Raw genomic sequence first — 18,415 nt, 5'->3', positions numbered from 1 at the left:
TATTTCAATGAGATGCTTTTCTTTATGCAAACCTAACCCTCTGAAATACAGCTTTTAGACTCCATCAGCGGGCATTTAAGTTTCTGCTAAACTCTAGTTTATGCTATGAGAGAGAACCAATTTCAAATGTAATTATAAATCATATGTTTTCTATATTTCTTTTCAAGTTCACCTCAGTCTTTTAAATGCCATTCTGATTATTTTACATGTAGATTCATGTCTGGTAATGTTTATCAAAAGTAATGGGTACATTTCTTTTTCTTGTATAAGTAAATATCCAAATCATTTGTTTCATTTCAATCTAAATGGTAATGTTTCTGAAAACAAAATCCCACTGAAGAACTCGGCTGTTGTGTACGACGTCTTTGTGTATCTTACATAATTTTTTGTGTTTATTTTTTATTATTCTTATTTCTCAAGAAACTAAAAGAAGGAAAAAGCTAAACTTTGGCGGTCTTATACTTCTAAACAAGTACCTTATTTGTGTTCCATCTCAGACATTTTGTTATAATTTTCAGTCATGTTTTATCAGTGTATAAAACTTATGTTAACATATTTTATTCGACGCACTATTTTATTCGTTTAATAATTTTAAAGAAATTGATCCTCTAATTTTAGGAAATTTATCTGCAGTGAAGCATCTGTTTAACACATGTACTTTAAAGTCATCAAATGTCTCAAAATTTGAATATAAATATTCAATATCTAAGAGCTCTAGGCCCGCCATGACCGGGTGGTTAAGGCACTCGAATCGTAATCGGAGGGTCACGGATTCCAATCCCTGTCACACCAAACATACTTGCTGAGGGGGCGTTAAAGTGTGACGATCAATCCCACTATTCGCTGGTAAAAGAGTAGCCCAAGAGTTGGCGGTGAGTGGTGATGACTAGCTGCCTTCCCTCTAGTCTTACACTGCAAAATTAGGGACGGCTAACGCAGATAGCCTTCATGTAGCTTTACGCGAGCTTCGAAACAAACCAAACTAAGAATACCTCTTTAATAAATAAACACGAGACATTACTTTGAAGGTCGCGTGAAAGTTGATATAATTAGCACCATTATAAATGCGAAAAGATATCGAAATTGCGTAAGGTTTGCTGTCGTGGACAAGACGATACAATGCAATATAAATCAAGATTGCTGCGCTCGGAATATTTAATATTAGTTAAGCCGCTAGCAAAGTTTACCGAACAAAGTATTTGTAACTCGCGAAATTATGCAGACAAACAAGGTTGGAATTTCTAATGTTGCATAATTGCCACGAAATTTGTCATCGTAGTGTTAGAAGTTTCCTTATCGCCGAACGTGTACATGCCACATCTAAGATAAATGATCTATTCACCGTTTAATCGAATTTCCTCCCAAGACCACGTAGAATAGGCAAGGGAATCCCTTAGCCAAGTATAAAAAGGCGTTTATTTAAGTGTGCTATTCGCAAAATCTGTAGGCACTATGGTTTTACGTTTATAAACAATGAAACAGACAAGCTGCCAGTGATACGTAATAGCCTTTACTACACACGTACGAATACTTTCGTTAACAGATCAGTATAGTGCCGATCAAACAAAATATCTTCTTGTTTATTTTGCGATGGTAAATACAAATATTATTGTTAACAAAAACATTGTTAATATTTTGTATTTTATGCGCTCCAGTTTGTTTGTAATCGTACTATATAAAAGAAATTATTAATATTTTTAAACTGAAATTAAAGTTGTTAAGCGTGTCATGTTACTAATGAACCATTCGTCGACGTCTTCATTAGGCTTAATTAAAAGAGATAAATAATAAAAAAAACGCGCTAAACGTTATTCTTCAAATCAAAGATTTCCCCGTTTATTATCTCGGAGTTTGTTTATCAAAACCTTGAAGAGAGGTCTATATAAAGAACTTAATGTAAAGAACATGCTTAGGTCTTAATGATAAAGTTGCTTGTTGAATTTTGCGCAAAGCTACTCGAGGGCTATCTGCGCTAGCCGTCCCTAATTTCGCAGTGTAAGACTAAAGGGATGGCAGCTAGTCATCACCACTCACCGCCAACTCTTGGGTTACTCTTTTACCAACGAATAGTGGGATTGAATGTCACATTATAACGCCCCCCACGGCTGAAAGAGCGAGCATGTTTGGTGCGACGGGGATTCGAACCCGCGACCCTCAGATTACGAGTCGAACGCCTTAACACACTTAGCCATGCCGGGCCCTAATGATAAAGTAATAGATCTATCCGTTAAAAAAAAAGAAAAACGAAAAGCGTAAATCTGGTTGAAATTACAGACAGAACAATATTCCGTGTGAAGAAAATACGTAATTGAGTAAATGTGTTTTAGTTGTGTGAAAAACCTATTACTTTCACACTTTTCTACTTTCAAAGGTGACGATAATATTGTGGTAAAACACGTGTTCAGGTGCTGGTACAACCACAGAAACCTAACGCCATGTGACTGTTGTTGATGGCATGAAAACGAATTAATATTAATTATATTTTGTGTTCTTGTTCTGATTCAGAAGTGTGATGTATTATTTACAAATTAAAGACATAACTTACTTCTGTAGCCTTTTTGTAATCCAATTTGAAACATATATATTAGGGCATCATGCTGCGGTTAGTACTATTTAAAGTAAACAATACAGACATTTTGTAAACACAAGATTTGGTAAGTGCTAATGTAGAGTGGATATCCTAACCCATGAGCCTGGCTACGGTTCATTTTTTACATATTTCTTATCAATGAAAGGCAAATTTTTGTTTACCAGATAACCTTTGACTGACATCCATGTCATTTCTTATTTATAATGTCGAAATGTTTACATGATTGCGAGAAATGACGATTTGTATTCTTCTAAATAGATTCTAAATTGACGGATATTATTACCTCATCTAACAAAAGACTGCCTGGCATGGCCTAGCGCGTAAGGCGTGCGACTCGTAATCCGAGGGTCGCGGGTTCGAGCCCGCGTCGCGCCAAACATGCTCGCCCTCCCAGCCGTGGGGGCGTTATAATGTGACGGTCAATCACACTATTCGTTAGTAAAAGAGTAGCCCAAGAGTTGGCGGTGGGTGGTGATGACTATCTGCCTTCCCTCTAGTCTTACACTACTAAATTAGGGACGGCTCGGTGCAGTGGGCTAAAAACCTACTCACTTAAATACTTGTTGAAGAATCCGCAAGCGATTGCGGCCCTATGTTCCTAGATGGAATCTAATGGTGATAACTAACTAACAAAAGACTTGTGTTAATGTTAACACTTCAGTAATGATTGTATGTCAAGTTTTAGAGGTCATTTAATTGTTTGTTTCTAATATATATGCTCGAGTTTACCCAAAGACCTTCTTTTCGATCTTTATTAGAAAATAGTACTTCGTATAAATTGCGTGCATTTAGAAATACTGAATGTATTATATATATATGACAGCATAGAAACACATTGCTAAGAATGACGTTGCGGTTAGATCAGTTATGTAAACATGACAATTCTATAAACTAAGTTGTTTGCATCATTAAATACAATAAATCGTTTCAACCTAATACTTTTTTTTTACTAATGCTCACCAGGTGTCGTGGGTTCGTCAACGCGATCTCCACATACTTACCGTTGGCAGTTACACTTACACGAGTGACCAGAGGTTTAAATCACTACATATTGATGGTAAAACGGACTGGACTTTGAAGATTCAATATACTCAAAAGCACGACGCCGGAGTTTATGAGTGCCAAGTTAGCACTGAACCAAAGATGAACCTAAGTATTAAGCTCAATGTGGTTGGTAAGTGTTACTTACGTTCAAGTATTAAGCTCAATGTGATTGGTAAGTGTTACTTACGTTCAAGTATTAAACTCAATGTGATTGGTTTATCGTTAAGTGAGAGGAGTGTCGTTAAGAAATATTTAATAACCAAACCCAATGATATTCCTAGGATAATCGTCTGAAGGTTAATAAGTATCCAATGAGACAATTAAACTGTACGAGAGAAAAATTGATATTTGTTCTTCAGTATCTAAGGTTACAAATCAGTTACTCATTGTGTAACAATGTTGAGCCTCCTGTGTGTGTGTGTTTTCATGACATTCATATATGTTTTCTCACATTCACCGACATGGAGTTCCCCCCTAGTGGCGCAACGAAATGTCTACAGACTTAAAACGTTAGAAACTGGGTTTCGATTCATTAGAGGGCGTTAGCGTTCAACACAATCACCCACTCATTTATAGAGTGTAACTTACTGGTCCAACATTCTGAGGTCCTTAACTTTCTCGTACCTTTTAGTTTCTTTTCAGTTGTTGGCTTCTGATTGGTTTGCTACAGATTGTGTTAATTTAGTTTTAACCTATTTTATCTCAATTTACGTTTATTTACAATCCGCGGGTTATACAGTGGCTGTATGATTAGTATATTTTATTAGTTATTTTGCTCTATTAAAAGCTTTCTTTGATATTCCTCTATAATTTTTTTATTTGGACATGTTTAATCCTATTGGTCTGAAACTCACTAGCTTGGACATGTTTAATCCTATTGGTCTGAAAGTCGCTAGCTTGGACATGTTTAATCATATTGGTCTGAAAGTCACTAGCTTGATCATGTTTAATTCTATTGGTCTAAAAGTCCCTAACTTGAACATGTTTAATCCTATTTGTCTTAAAGTCACTAGCTTGAACATGTTTAATCATATTGGTCTGAAAGTCACTAACTTGAACATGTTTAATCCTATTGGTCTGAAAGTCACTAGCTTGAACATGTTTAATCCTATTGGTCTGAAATTCACTAGCTTGGACATGTTTAATCCTATTGGTCTGAAAGTCACTAACTTCAACATGTTTAATCCTATTGGTCTGAAAGTCACTAGCTTGGACATGTTTAATCCTATTGGTCTGAAAGTCACAAACTTAAATCAGGTTTAAAACACATTTCTTTTGATTCGTAACGAACCAGATTTCTTAGGTAGAGAAATTGTTTACATAAAACTTTTTGTCTGTTTTGATTGTTTGTTTGTAATTAAACACAAAGCTACACAATAGGCTATCTGTGCTCTACCTATCACGGGTATCGAAACTCAGTTTCTAGCGGTGTGAGTTCTCCGACATACTGCTGTGCCACTGTGGTAAGGGAGGCTTATTCTTGCCGAAAACGGGTAGGAAACTTCAACCCGTTATGTGAAACTCTTAATCTAAAAGAAATGACGTAATAACACTTGGGAAATCAATATCCTACTAGTTTAATATTGACCTCTGTGTGTCCAGATACATTTGCGAAGGACTAACATAAACATAGATATTTGAAGTTAACGGAAAACAACTCATCGGGGCTTCATGGGGCTGGTCAATTAATTCTCTAGGGCTGATTCAAAACCCATTAACACATTTGTCACAGTAATATTAATTAATGAACTTTTCATTAACTGTAATAATCGGATTTTAAATCTAGTTTTATCGCGCAATTTTGGTCAAAATTACGGAACACGTATATTCATCGCATTCAGAATCAATATAACAGAATTGTTTACCAGTGTTTTGGATACACTACTGTAATGTCCACCAGGATTCCCTTACAAGAACGGAACACAAGCAGTGTCGTTTGAATTACAATCCAGCGCGAAACTGTGTTGACAAAAGTTCCAAGAAGCTTGGAAATGTTAGCAAATCTATAATAATAATAGTGTATTAATATAATGGTAATTGATAAAATAAGTTCGATCCACTTTTAACAAGTTCCTCATCAAATATTATTTATTTTGTGCCCAAAGATGTCACAGCTTTGAATATTGTGAAATACCTTAGCTCAACCGAAATGTTCATTTTAGACAAAAATATAACGAAGTTTGTTTGAAGCATATTTATTTCAATGGAAGTTTGTTTTTATCTGGTTCAGATCATATCAGATGATTTTGACATCCTGTTTGGTTGGCATAAAGTTAAAACTCGTGTAGTTAATTCAAGGTACAAACTGAAAATTGTTTGAAGTAAGTTATTTCGGTTTAGTGTTTATATAAGTACTTCCGGGTATAACTTATATGATCAACTTAACACCGAAGAAAAGTCTTTAAGGACTACATTGGGAAAACAAAAACCAAAAACGAAGCTGGCTTTCAATTGCATCATTCTTAATGTTTTGTTCGTGTAGTTGCCAAGGCAACAATACCTGGTGGGCCAAATATGTATATTCAAAGTGGAGGAACCTTCAATCTTACATGCATCATCACCGACAGCACCTCCCCTCCCACTTATGTCTTCTGGTACCATGATGGCCGCATGATAAACTACGACACCACCAGGGGGATCAGCGTCATCACGAACAAAGGATCCAAGTTAGTGAGTACTTTAAGAATAGAAAATGCCAGCTCTTCCCACTCTGGGAATTATTCCTGCACTCCATCGTATGCTGATCCAGCCAACATTACGGTCCATGTTCTAAATGGTAAGTCCAGAGTCTCTGCGTAAGAGACCGGTAACATAATAAGTACAGAAGCAAAGAATAAGACTTAAGAGTTAATGTTTTAAACTAGGGACTGGTTCAACCATTTCAGGAATAAGAAAATAATCCGACTGGTTCAACCATTTTACGAATAAGAGAATAATCCGACTGGTTCAACCATTTCCCTAATAAGAGAATAATCCGACTGGTTCAACCATTTCACTAATAAGAGAATAATCCAACTGGTTCAACCATTTCACTAATAATAGAATAATCCGTCTGATGTAAAAGTACCAGAGGTACGCGTGACATTGAAAGCCATATTTCATGTATTTTCCTCAGTTAAGCCTATTTCGCTTTAACATGGCAGTAACATCTTCTCTACAAAATGTTTTAAAATATATTTTGCGTTAATAGAGCGATAACACCTTTTTTACAAAATGTCTTCAGAGCTATTTCGCCTTAAGAAAACGGTAACATCTTTTTCTATAAAATGTCTTTTAAATTTATTTCGTGCTAATAGAACGGTAACGCCTTCTCTACGAAGTATATTCAAACCGGTTCAATAATTTGCGACAACAAACAGTCAGACGGACAGACATACAAGTCTCTCAGAGCCCATGCAGTAGTATTTTAATACTTGTTAGCATGACCACTCGAGAGTTTCTTATAATTATTGAAGTAATTTCATCATTCTTTGAAATTAACAAATTGTCTCTGAATTATTACTGGACGGTAGAATAAGCAATTCTTGTCATTTTCGAAGTTAAATTAGCAAAAAAGTACAGTGAAACAGTTAGGTTTAATCCGTCATTATTTTCGTGAAATATTTATGCTGATATGGAATAAAATATTTTCAATGTATTTTTTATTTCTTTTTTCTCACACACCTCACACGCACGTTCGAACTAGAACAACAATCAGTAGTAATATTACACTTATATTACGTTGCTACAATTGTAATACATCATCATTACAGAACAGGACATGAACCATACGTCGCTACAAAACACCATCTAACCTCTTTACATGTTTTAAACATGCAACACAGGTTTTACGACAGACTGATAACCGAATCGATGAGTGTGCGTGCCACGCTGCAGAGTGATTATTGGACTTACCTGAAGGTACGGGGTCGATCGAAGGGGAAAAATCCATTCTATAAATAAATAATACATAGGTTTGGTCATAGGTTTGGTATATCGTGTCGACTGACGTTTTTTTTTACTTGTTTAGTAAAGCATATTTTAACAGGGTGAAATAAAATAACAAAAACTTAAATAGCTTCAAAACGCCAAGTATGTAAAAGATTTTAAACATCAAAGAAAGCTTTCAACTTTCAGACAAACATTATGTCAATAAAGGATAGCTGACGCATTATTGAGGTTTCCTAGTATTCAGTTCAGAGGACCGAGTCTGTGTTTGCACAAACGAGCTTATAATAAGTATATTTTAAACTGCATCACATTAGGAAAAAAAATGAGTTGTTCTTTTTATAAATTAAGCACAAAGCTACATAAAGGGCTACCTGTGCTCTGCCCACCACAGATATCGAAACCCGGTTTCGAGCGTTGTAAGTCCGCAGACATACGTTCCCCGCTGGGACAGCGGTAAGTATTCAGCATTACAACGCTAAAATCAGCGGTTTGATTCCCCTCGGTGGATACAGCAGATAGCCCGATATGGCTTTGATATAAGAAAACGCAAACCAGTAGACACACCGCTGTGCCACTAGTGAGGTAAAAAGAATGAGAAAATGAAACTTCAGTAGCTTTTTTTTTATCTTCTCACTGACGGGATCATTCCAATAGCTGAAGTAATTTACCGTCTTGATACATCATCTAGAAATTTAAAATAAGTTGTTTACGGAAAACCTTTACATATACATACACATATATTTAACTTTTTTGCCCTAAAATAGTAGTACCTTATTTGTCTTATTCTTATTTTTATTCTTCTTTACTTTGAAAAGCAGTCATCTTCCCAAAACTGTCTGCAGGCAGTGAAGGGTGATATAGGTATGGGATGTTGTGAGCTTGAGCACCTACATCTCGCTCTCCTAATTTCTATATCCCTTATTTCTATTGCTATTCCTTTACTTTATTTTTCCTCTACGTGAGACTGGCAAATGGAGGTTAAGATTAATAGACGGTGTATCTCCACCGCAATGTAAGTCCTACCTGAGCAGTCACCTCCAAAACCTAGGCTACCTTTTATATCCCACGTTATAGTTTGTACCCTCGAATCCTTTCAATTAGTGCAGTGTTGTTTCTTTTTATCTTTGTTGCGGCTTGTTTTTTTTTGTTATAACAAACTAACACACACATATGTGTGTGTGTGTGTGTGTGTATATATATATATATATAGGTCGCCAATAGAAAACTAACTGTCCAACACTGAAACAGCAAAAATACAGGAACAAGTAATTATCAAATTCCTTCTTTTACACAAACTGAATAGTCTGCCATGAGTAAAAAAACAAAAGCTAACATCTTTTAGTTAAAACACGTGCCTCAATCTTATGGCATAAGTAAATTAATACGGTGTCTATAAATATGAGCGAGTAGCGGTTATTTTCTTGTAAATTAATTTCCCGCACTAATCATCTCGGTACATCACACAAATAGTAAACCTCTACAGGATAACTAATGTTCGTGTAATCTGAGCAGAGTTGTTGTTGTTGTTGTTTGCCTCTAACAAAAATTCTATTAACAAAGTCAGAACGAAGAAAAAAAATACCATGCCAATCGTGATTAACTGATATATTAAAATTGTGTATCTTTAGTTATAAACATGAAGAGGTCTCTTCTTGCGATTCCTCGATGAAAGTGCAAAAATGCGTGATGCGAGCGAATAACGTTCTATTATGTTTGTGTTGGTTGTTGTTGTTTCTCAAACTTGTTATAATTTGTTGTAGATTACTCTCTTATTTATAATGCTAATCACTTACGCTGTTTGAGTTAGTAACGTGGCGTATGTGTTATGACTCAAGCTTAGAACCAATTACTGGTCTTTCATAATGTTCGTTCCCTCTTCCCACATATGCCTTTCTTCAGCAGTTCTAAATCAGAATGGCTCTGAATGAATCTTAGAGGTCTCTAACCTGGCCGTTAAATTCACGTATCGCATAATTTGCTTTTTCAGTTAAAAATTCCAAATATAGAAATACCAAATATTGCAGAGAAAAACGAAACAAATCCTTTGCAATCTATCATCAATACACTCTAATTGTGGGTGAAACAACCTGATGTAGCTCTGAGCGCGCACACTGGATGCGCAGGACTGCTATGGAACCACGTTCTATAATCTCGTGAGTTTCCACACTCTTTCTCTCTGAGGTTTCCATGATGAGAATAACAAGGTTGGAGCCTTCCAACCTATAAAAGTACCTCAAAACGTGATAAAATATTCCCACTCCCCAATTTAGGTATAATAAAAATAATAACTTATTCTTTCGACATAATGTATCCTTTAATTAATTGAACGCAATTCTTTGATCGGCTTATTGTTTATTTAGAGTTTGTTTGTTTGTTTTGAATTTCGCACAAAGCTACTGGAGGGCTATCTGTGCGAGCCGTCCCTAATTTAGCAGTGTAAGACTAGAGTGTCGGCCCGGCATGGCCAAGCGTGTTAAGGCGTGCGACTCCTAATCTGAGGGTCACGGGTTCGAATCCCCGTCGCACCAAACATGCTCGCCCTCCCTTTTAGCCGTGGGGGTGTTATAATGTAACCGTCAATCCCACTATCCGTTGGTAAAAGAATAACCCAAGAGTTGGCGGTGGGTAGTGATGACTAGCTGCCTTCCCTCTAGTCTTACACTGCTAAATTAGAGACGGCTAGCACAGATAGCCCTCGAGTAGCTTTGTGCGAAATTCAAAACAAACAAACAAGACTAGAGGTAAGGCAGCTAGTCGTCACCACCCACCGCCAACTCTTGGGCTACTCTTTTATCAACGAATAGTGGGATTCACCGTCACATTATAACGCTCTCACGGCTGAAATGGCGAGCATGTTTGGCGCGATGGGGATGCGAGCCCGCGACTCTCAGATTACGAGTCGAACGCCTTAACACGCTTGGCCATGCCGAGCCCTTATTTAGAGTTAAAATTAATCCAAAATTTTTGTTTTTGGCCCATTTTATGGCAGCCCTCCCTCCCAAAAAGCTTCACTCCCACCAGGAGGACCGCGACTCCCATTTTGGGAAACATTATTCCAATCTGATAATATTTAGCTTTGATATTTTTCCAGTCTTTTCTATTGTTGACGTCTGGCGCTTTTGTCTCGTAATCAAACATTTTCGTGTACACAGTCGATCAGCGGTTTTTTTCTTTCTTTTTTTTTTGCCATTCTCTCTATCTGATTTCCTAGCCCAGAAAAGAAAAGAAAATACAGTTCTGTTGAACACAATATGTATTTTCTGTGATATAACGCTATTAACTCTCTCGTACTGATCTTATTTCAAATATCGCTATCTATATATATTCAGTTATTGTGATGATGGCGGAGCAGCAATAAAATCTACCCGGTTCGATTCCCTGTGGAGGGCAGAGCTCACAGACAGATTTGCACTAAAGCAAACAAATGTTGAAAGTGGTGTACTTATTATACTACGACCCAAGTTTTTAGAAACTGCCGGAAATTCAAGAGGTCACTTCTATTTAAAATACCACAACTTTTAACCGCCGCATTGTGGCTCAAAGAAGAGCTCTGAGTTCGTTGTTGTTGTTTTGGTGTTTGTTTGTTTTTTCAAGTACAAACGTTTAGCTCATTGCTGCGTCATCTCATGACCGACTTAAGATCTTACAACAGTTTTAGATTCATGACGTTCGACCCTTTCGATTGTTGTTTGACAATACCAAAGATGTCGTAGATCAAGTTACTCTAATCCTGCCTAAAATAGTTTCAATTAGAAAGTAGACTGGTAGAAGTTGGTAGAAGAATACAGCTAATAAAAGGGTCTCATAAATTAGTTTACCCTAATCCTGCCTAAGCTAATTTCAAATGCCGCAGTTACTGAGGATTCCCTCTTGTTTTTCACCCTTCTTGCTCACGAACAATAACACGTAGATTTTATTAGACCTGAAAAAGGGGGAAAAAAAAAAAGATACTATGCTAAGTAAGGGATCTTTTTCTTCACATGGGGTATTATTATAAAGGGAAACAAATTCGCACAAATTGCAACTGTTTTCCACCAGAATAGATAATCGGTTGTGGTCCTGTTTCTGTAAACAATGATATTCTAATACATTTGTATTATTCTTGGGGCCTGGCATGGCCTAGCGCGTAAGGCGTGCGACTCGTAATCCGAGGGTCGCGGGTTCGCGCCCGTATCGCGCCAAACATGCTCGCCCTCCCAGCCGTGGGGGCGTTATAATGTTACGGTCAATTCCACTATTCGTTGGTAAAAGAGTAGCCCAAGAGTTGGCGGTGGGTGGTGATGACTAGCTGCCTTCCCTCTAGTCTTACACTGCTAAATTAGGGACGGCTAGCGCAGATAGCCCTCGAGTAGATTTGTGCGAAATTCCAAAAAAAAAACAAAACAAAGTATTATTCTTGCTACTTATCACGCATCAGTTTTCATTCCTTGTACTTAACAACTTTATAATTCATAGTTAATTACCACGGAATATTAAGTGGTTGATAAGACTTGATATGAAAAAGTAAATACAAAGCATTAGTAATTCCTAAAATGCTCAGATATTACTTGTTCCCCCAAACAATTTTCCATACAGCCGTTACGTTTCTCGTGATTTTTTTTTTTTTTGGAATTTCGCGCAAAGCTACTCGAGGGCTATCTGCGCTAGCCGTCCCTAGTTCAGCAGTGTAAGACTAGAGGGAAGGCAGCTAGTCATCACCAACCACCGCCAACTCTTGGGCTACTCTTTTGACAACGAATAGTGGGATTGATAGTCACATTATAACGCTCCCATGTTTAAAAGTCCGAGCATGTTTGGTGCGATGGGGACTCGAACCCACGACCCACAGACTACGAGTCGAACACCTTAACCCACCTGGCCATGCCGGGCCGGTTTCTCATGAGAGTAACTTTCATTTATCTTATAAACTGACGAAACCTTTGTCACTTTTTAATTCCAATCGAGAAGCGGTAAGTTTAATGACTTAACGCTGAAATCCGTGGTTCGATTTCTCGCGGTGAACGCAGCGGATAGCTCAACGTGACTTAGCTCTAAACAAACAAGCCATTATTATTGTGTTGATAATAAACTAATTATGAACCGGAAGTATTCAAAGCAAATCTTCGTAGTTTGATTTTAAACCAGTCAAGTAGCATTTATTCATGTTTATATCTGTAAAACACATAAGTTATTGAGTAATAGGTTATTTTGATTTTGAAACACAGTAGCCCTTATTCATGCCTCAATAACCTTCCTTATTCTGATGGCTCAGTAGCCTTATATATGTATGACTCAAAGATTTGTATCGACAATATGAGACATTTCAATACACACAACACGTTTCAATGATGCACTGGTCTGTTTTCTTCAGACATAATATAAGTTAAAACAATGAGATTTGTATACAAAACAAAAATGGCCCTAGTAACATAAACGAAAACCTAGCAAAGTTCATTCACCTAGCTTCCTTTAGATAATTATTGTTGTCATGCGATAACACCCACGTGTTACATCCTGTTACCCACAGTCCCTAGAGGACGGTTTTATAAAAAACCAAAATACCTACCAAGTAAAGTGATTGATTGATTAATCATATCATACCTGAAGAAGACAAACCAATGTGTTTGTCGAAACATGTAGTGTGTATTAAAATATTGTATTATGCTTACAAATCACTACGCTTCAAATCAAACAAGCTCGCCCTTTCAGCCGTGGGGACGTTATAATGTTACGATCAATCCCACTATTCGTTGGTAAAAGAGTAGCCCAAGAGTTGGCGGTGGGTGGTGATGACTAGCTGCCTGCCCTCTAGTCTTACACTGCTAAATTAGGGACGGCTAGCACAGAGAGCCCTCGAGTAGCTTTGTGCGAAATTTAAAAAACAAACAAACTAACGAACTAAAGCCATATAGCACTAAAAATCGGGTGAGTAGAACACGTATCCATATGTGTAACACCATGCTCAACAACAAACTAATAAACTCGTTCACGACTGCGCATTAGCCCGTAAACACACCAGAGATCGCATCTTGTATCGACCTAAAAAGGAATAGCAGGTAACCGAAAATGTCTTCCCAACTTTCTAACTACCCGGATGTAAGCATTTTTTGGCAATTATAAACTTCTCCGATTCTGCTAAGATTAAGGCCTAAATGTAAAAAAAAAACAGAGAAAGAGAGGTAAAATAATATATGTGACCCTGTGACCAGCTTTTGTAACGCCCTCCCAACTATCTCGCTGTCCAGACGTAAGCATCTCTTGACTTACCACAATTATTAACTGACTCGTATTTTGCCGAGACTAAGGCCTAAATGCAAAAAACAAAGACAAATAGATACTTATACGTGTATTCGTTTGACCTATTGATTAACCTCTTTAGGGTAATTTATAAAATTCTTTTTATCTCCATAACTTTCATATACATCCATTCATTACGTTGTTCGTTCCAAAAGTAATTACTTTAACCTCGTCTTATGTTTAGCTCAACTAATTGACGCTTCCAAATATCGACTGAACTTACAACTTCTTTTGTTGGTTTCTTTCCCTGAAAAAACTTATATTTTGATGCAGTAACCAACAAACAAATAGTCAGTTTCAGTAAAAGCATGGATGAAGAGCCGAATTTTGAAAGATAGGTTTGAGATATATGTAACCCAAGATAACTTATAATTCAGCTACTAGAGAGAGCAGTTTGGGCAGAACGGCATTTGATTTGCGATGACACCTGAACAAAGGTCACACACATATTAGCTAGTTTTTCTGCAGGTTGGCATTATCTTTGATCCTGGACTGTCATGATATTTTGCACAACATAAACCAGTGTGATAAAGAGGCGTCAGTTTATCTTGTACGAATAACGAGAAACTCTTATCTTATCTTATCTCTCTGAAATCCCTCTGTTGAACATGACTGGGTTTTGGTTTCCTTTACTGACCCTGATGTATTGTTTGTTTAGAATTAAGCACAAAGCTACACAATGGGCTATCTATGCTCTGCCCACCACGGGTATCGAAACCCGGTTTTTAGCGGTGTGAATCCGCAGATTATTCCGTTGTACCGCTAGAGGGATACTGGTGTATTAGTGACACAAAAACACACCCCATACCCCATTAATACAACGGATCACAAGGTCGTGTTACCCTGAGGCAGGCTACAGGTAAGTTGTCCACTTGGACATTGTGTCTGCTCTGCAATGATAACTATGATAAATCATAATAAAAAAAGTTATTAAGTTGCCAAGAGAGTATATCCTCTTTACATAGCTGTTCAGGTGCAGTGAATTCTGTTAAAAATCCTGGAATACGGAGAAATACAATGGAAAACAAATTGTGTTTTACAGAGAATTGGAACAATACAAATACGATTTGTTAATAACTTATTAGTAACGGGTTTTATAAGTTGCTTATTCTCCAACAACCCCCTTTCGTGCCCCGCTGGGACAGCGGTAAGTCTACGGATTTACAACGCTAAAGTCAAGGGTTCAATTCCCTTCAGTGGGCACAGCAGGTAGTCCAATGTGGCTTTGCGATAACAAAACACAAACAACCCTTTCCACGTCATTTAAGTACGTCACTATTTATTTTTGTAGCTAAACAGTTCACTTAAAAATATTAATTTCTACTTTTTTCTCGACGATTGATGTTTTGGAAAATATTTCCATAAAAAATAATATATGAAAGGTATATAATTTGTTACATGGTGACCTTAATTTCAAGAGGATTTGGAAGATATTACATATTATATATGTAGTTAGTGTAACTGACATATCTATGCCACTCTCAATTTTGTCTCTCCTTGACCTTTTGTGTGATGTCACCATTTTAGAACGTTTTACTAACATCAAAGTTGCACGTTCCTCCACGACTTACCCATCGACCCAAAAACGATATTTTGATCTCCAGTCATCCTAATGAAACTCGCTGACAATAATGACTTTACTTCTTCCAAACATTGCTCTCAATCTATACCTGGCCAAGAGTGTTAAGGCGAGAGTCTCGTAATCTGAGGGTTGCCGGTTCGAATCCCGGTCACACTAAACATGCTCGCCCTTTCATCCTTGGGGACGTTATAAGGTGACGGTCAATCCCACTATTTGTTGGTAAAAGAGTAGCCCAAGAATGGGCGGTGGGTGGTGATGACTAGCTGCCTTCCCTCTAGTCTTACACTGCCATATTATGGACGACTAGTGCAGATAGCTCTCGTGTAGTTTTGCGCGAAATTCAAAACAAACCAAAGTAGTTAATTAATGTCTAGTACTAAAAACAATGTAGTGAAAATATACATATATAAAATGAGGTGGAATTTACCTCGAAGACAAGAAGCTCTGAATGTAATAAATTGTGTGGTGGTAATATAAAGGAAATTTAATGTTAATTTTGACGTTTATACCAAATATTAAGACACAGTTCTTTAATTAATAAGGAACGAAGTCATACGATAGTATACCTAGGATAGGCTGAAAACTACAGAACACAAACGTATACATTGACGAAAATACTAGGAGCTTATCTTTACACTTATGTTATAGAATACTAGAAGTTTATCTTTACACTTATGTTATAGAATACTAGAAGCTCATCTTTACACTTATGTTGTAGAATACTAGAAGCTTATCTTTACACTAATATTATAGAATACTAGAAGCTCATCTTTACACTTATGTTATAGAATACTAGAAGCTTATCTTTACACTTATGTTATAGAATACTAGAAGCTTATCTTTACACTTATGTTATAGAATACTGGAAACTCATCTTTACACTTATGTTATAGAATACTGGAAGCTTATCTTTACACTTATGTTATAGAATACTAGAAGTTTATCTTTACACTTATGTTATAGAATACTAGAAGCTTATCTTTACACTTATGTTATAGAATACTGGAAACTCATCTTTACACTTATGTTATAGAATACTGGAAGCTTATCTTTACACTTATATTATAGAATACTAGAAGTTTATCTTTACACTTATGTTATAGAATACTAGAAGCTTATCTTTACACTTATGTTATAGAATACTGGAAACTCATCTTTACACTTATGTTATAGAATACTGGAAGCTTATCTTTACACTTATGTTATAGAATACTAGAAGTTTATCTTTACACTTATGTTATAGAATACTAGAAGCTTATCTTTACACTTATGTTATAGAATACTGGAAACTCATCTTTACACTTATGTTATAGAATACTGGAAGCTTATCTTTACACTTATATTATAGAATACTAGAAGTTTATCTTTACACTTATGTTATAGAATACTAGAAGCTTATCTTTACACTTATGTTATAGAATACTGGAAACTCATCTTTACACTTATGTTATAGAATACTGGAAGCTTATCTTTACACTTATGTTATAGAATACTAGAAGTTTATCTTTACACTTATGTTGTAGAATACTAGAAGTTTATCTTTACACTTATGTTATAGAATACTAGAAGCTCATCTTTACACTGATGTTATAGAATACTAGAAGCTTATCTTTACACTTATGTTATATAATACTTGAAGCTTATCTTTACACTTATGTTATAGAATACTAGAAGCTTATCTTTACACTTATGTTATAGAATACTGGAAGCTTATCTTTACACTTATGTTATAGAATACTAGAAGCTTATCTTTACACTTATGTTATAGAATACTAGAAGCTTATCTTTACACTTATGTTATAGAATACTAGAAGTTTATCTTTACACTTATGTTATAGAATACTAGAAGCTTATCTTTACACTTATGTTATAGAATACTAGAAGCTTATCTTTACACTTATGTTATAGAATACTGGAAGCTTATCTTTACACTTATGTTATAGAACACTAGAAGCTTATCTTTACCCTGATGTTATAGAATACTAGAAGTTTATCTTTACACTTATATTATAGAATACTAGAAGCTTATCTTTACACTTATGTTATAGAATACTGGAAGCTTATCTTTACACTTATATTATAGAATACTAGAAGCTTATCTTTACACTTATGTTATAGAACACTAGAAGCTTATCTTTACACTGATGTTATAGAATACTAGAAGTTTATCTTTACACTTATATTATAGAATACTAGAAGCTTATATTTACACTGATGTTATAGAATACTGGAAGTTTATCTTTACACTTATGTTATAGAATACTAGAAGTTTATCTTTACACTGATGTTATAGAATACTGGAAGTTTATCTTTACACTTATGTTATAGAATACTAGAAGTTTATCTTTACACTTATGTTATAGAATACTAGAAGTTTATCTTTACACTTATGTTATAGAATACTAGAAGCTCATCTTTACACTTATGTTATAGAATACTAGAAGTTTATCTTTACACTTATGTTATAGAATACTGGAAACTCATCTTTACACTTATGTTATAGAATACTGGAAGCTTATCTTTACACTTATGTTATAGAATACTAGAAGTTTATCTTTACACTTATGTTATAGAATACTAGAAGCTCATCTTTACACTTATGTTATAGAATACTAGAAGCTCATCTTTACACTTATGTTATAGAATACTGGAAGCTTATCTTTACACTGATGTTATAGAATACTAGAAGTTTATCTTTACACTTATGTTATAGAATACTAGAAGCTCATCTTTACACTTATGTTATAGAATACTAGAAGTTTATCTTTACACTTATGTTATAGAATACTAGAAGCTCATCTTTACACTTATGTTATAGAATACTAGAAGCTTATCTTTACACTGATGTTATAGAATACTAGAAGTTTATCTTTACACTTATGTTATAGAATACTAGAAGCTCATCTTTACACTTATGTTATAGAATACTAGAAGCTTATCTTTACACTTATGTTATAGAATACTAGAAGTTTATCTTTACACTTATGTTATAG

General features: G+C 35.7%; 1 protein-coding gene across 1 annotated transcript in view; it reads left to right on the top strand.

Annotated features, from left to right (window-relative positions):
• LOC143222418 (uncharacterized) overlaps positions 1 to 18,415 on the top strand; it is a 102,073-nt gene that overhangs the window by 73,437 nt on the left and 10,221 nt on the right. The window contains exons 3-4 of the mRNA XM_076448920.1: positions 3,554 to 3,764; positions 6,117 to 6,410. Of these exons, the coding sequence (XP_076305035.1) occupies positions 3,554 to 3,764; positions 6,117 to 6,410 (505 nt within the window). The remainder of the gene's footprint in view (positions 1 to 3,553; positions 3,765 to 6,116; positions 6,411 to 18,415) is intronic.

The sequence above is a fragment of the Tachypleus tridentatus genome, chromosome 8 (genome assembly GCF_004210375.1).
Source record: "Tachypleus tridentatus isolate NWPU-2018 chromosome 8, ASM421037v1, whole genome shotgun sequence".
NCBI classification, from domain to species: domain Eukaryota; kingdom Metazoa; phylum Arthropoda; class Merostomata; order Xiphosura; family Limulidae; genus Tachypleus; species Tachypleus tridentatus.
This window is presented reverse-complemented; position numbering and strand designations above follow the sequence as displayed.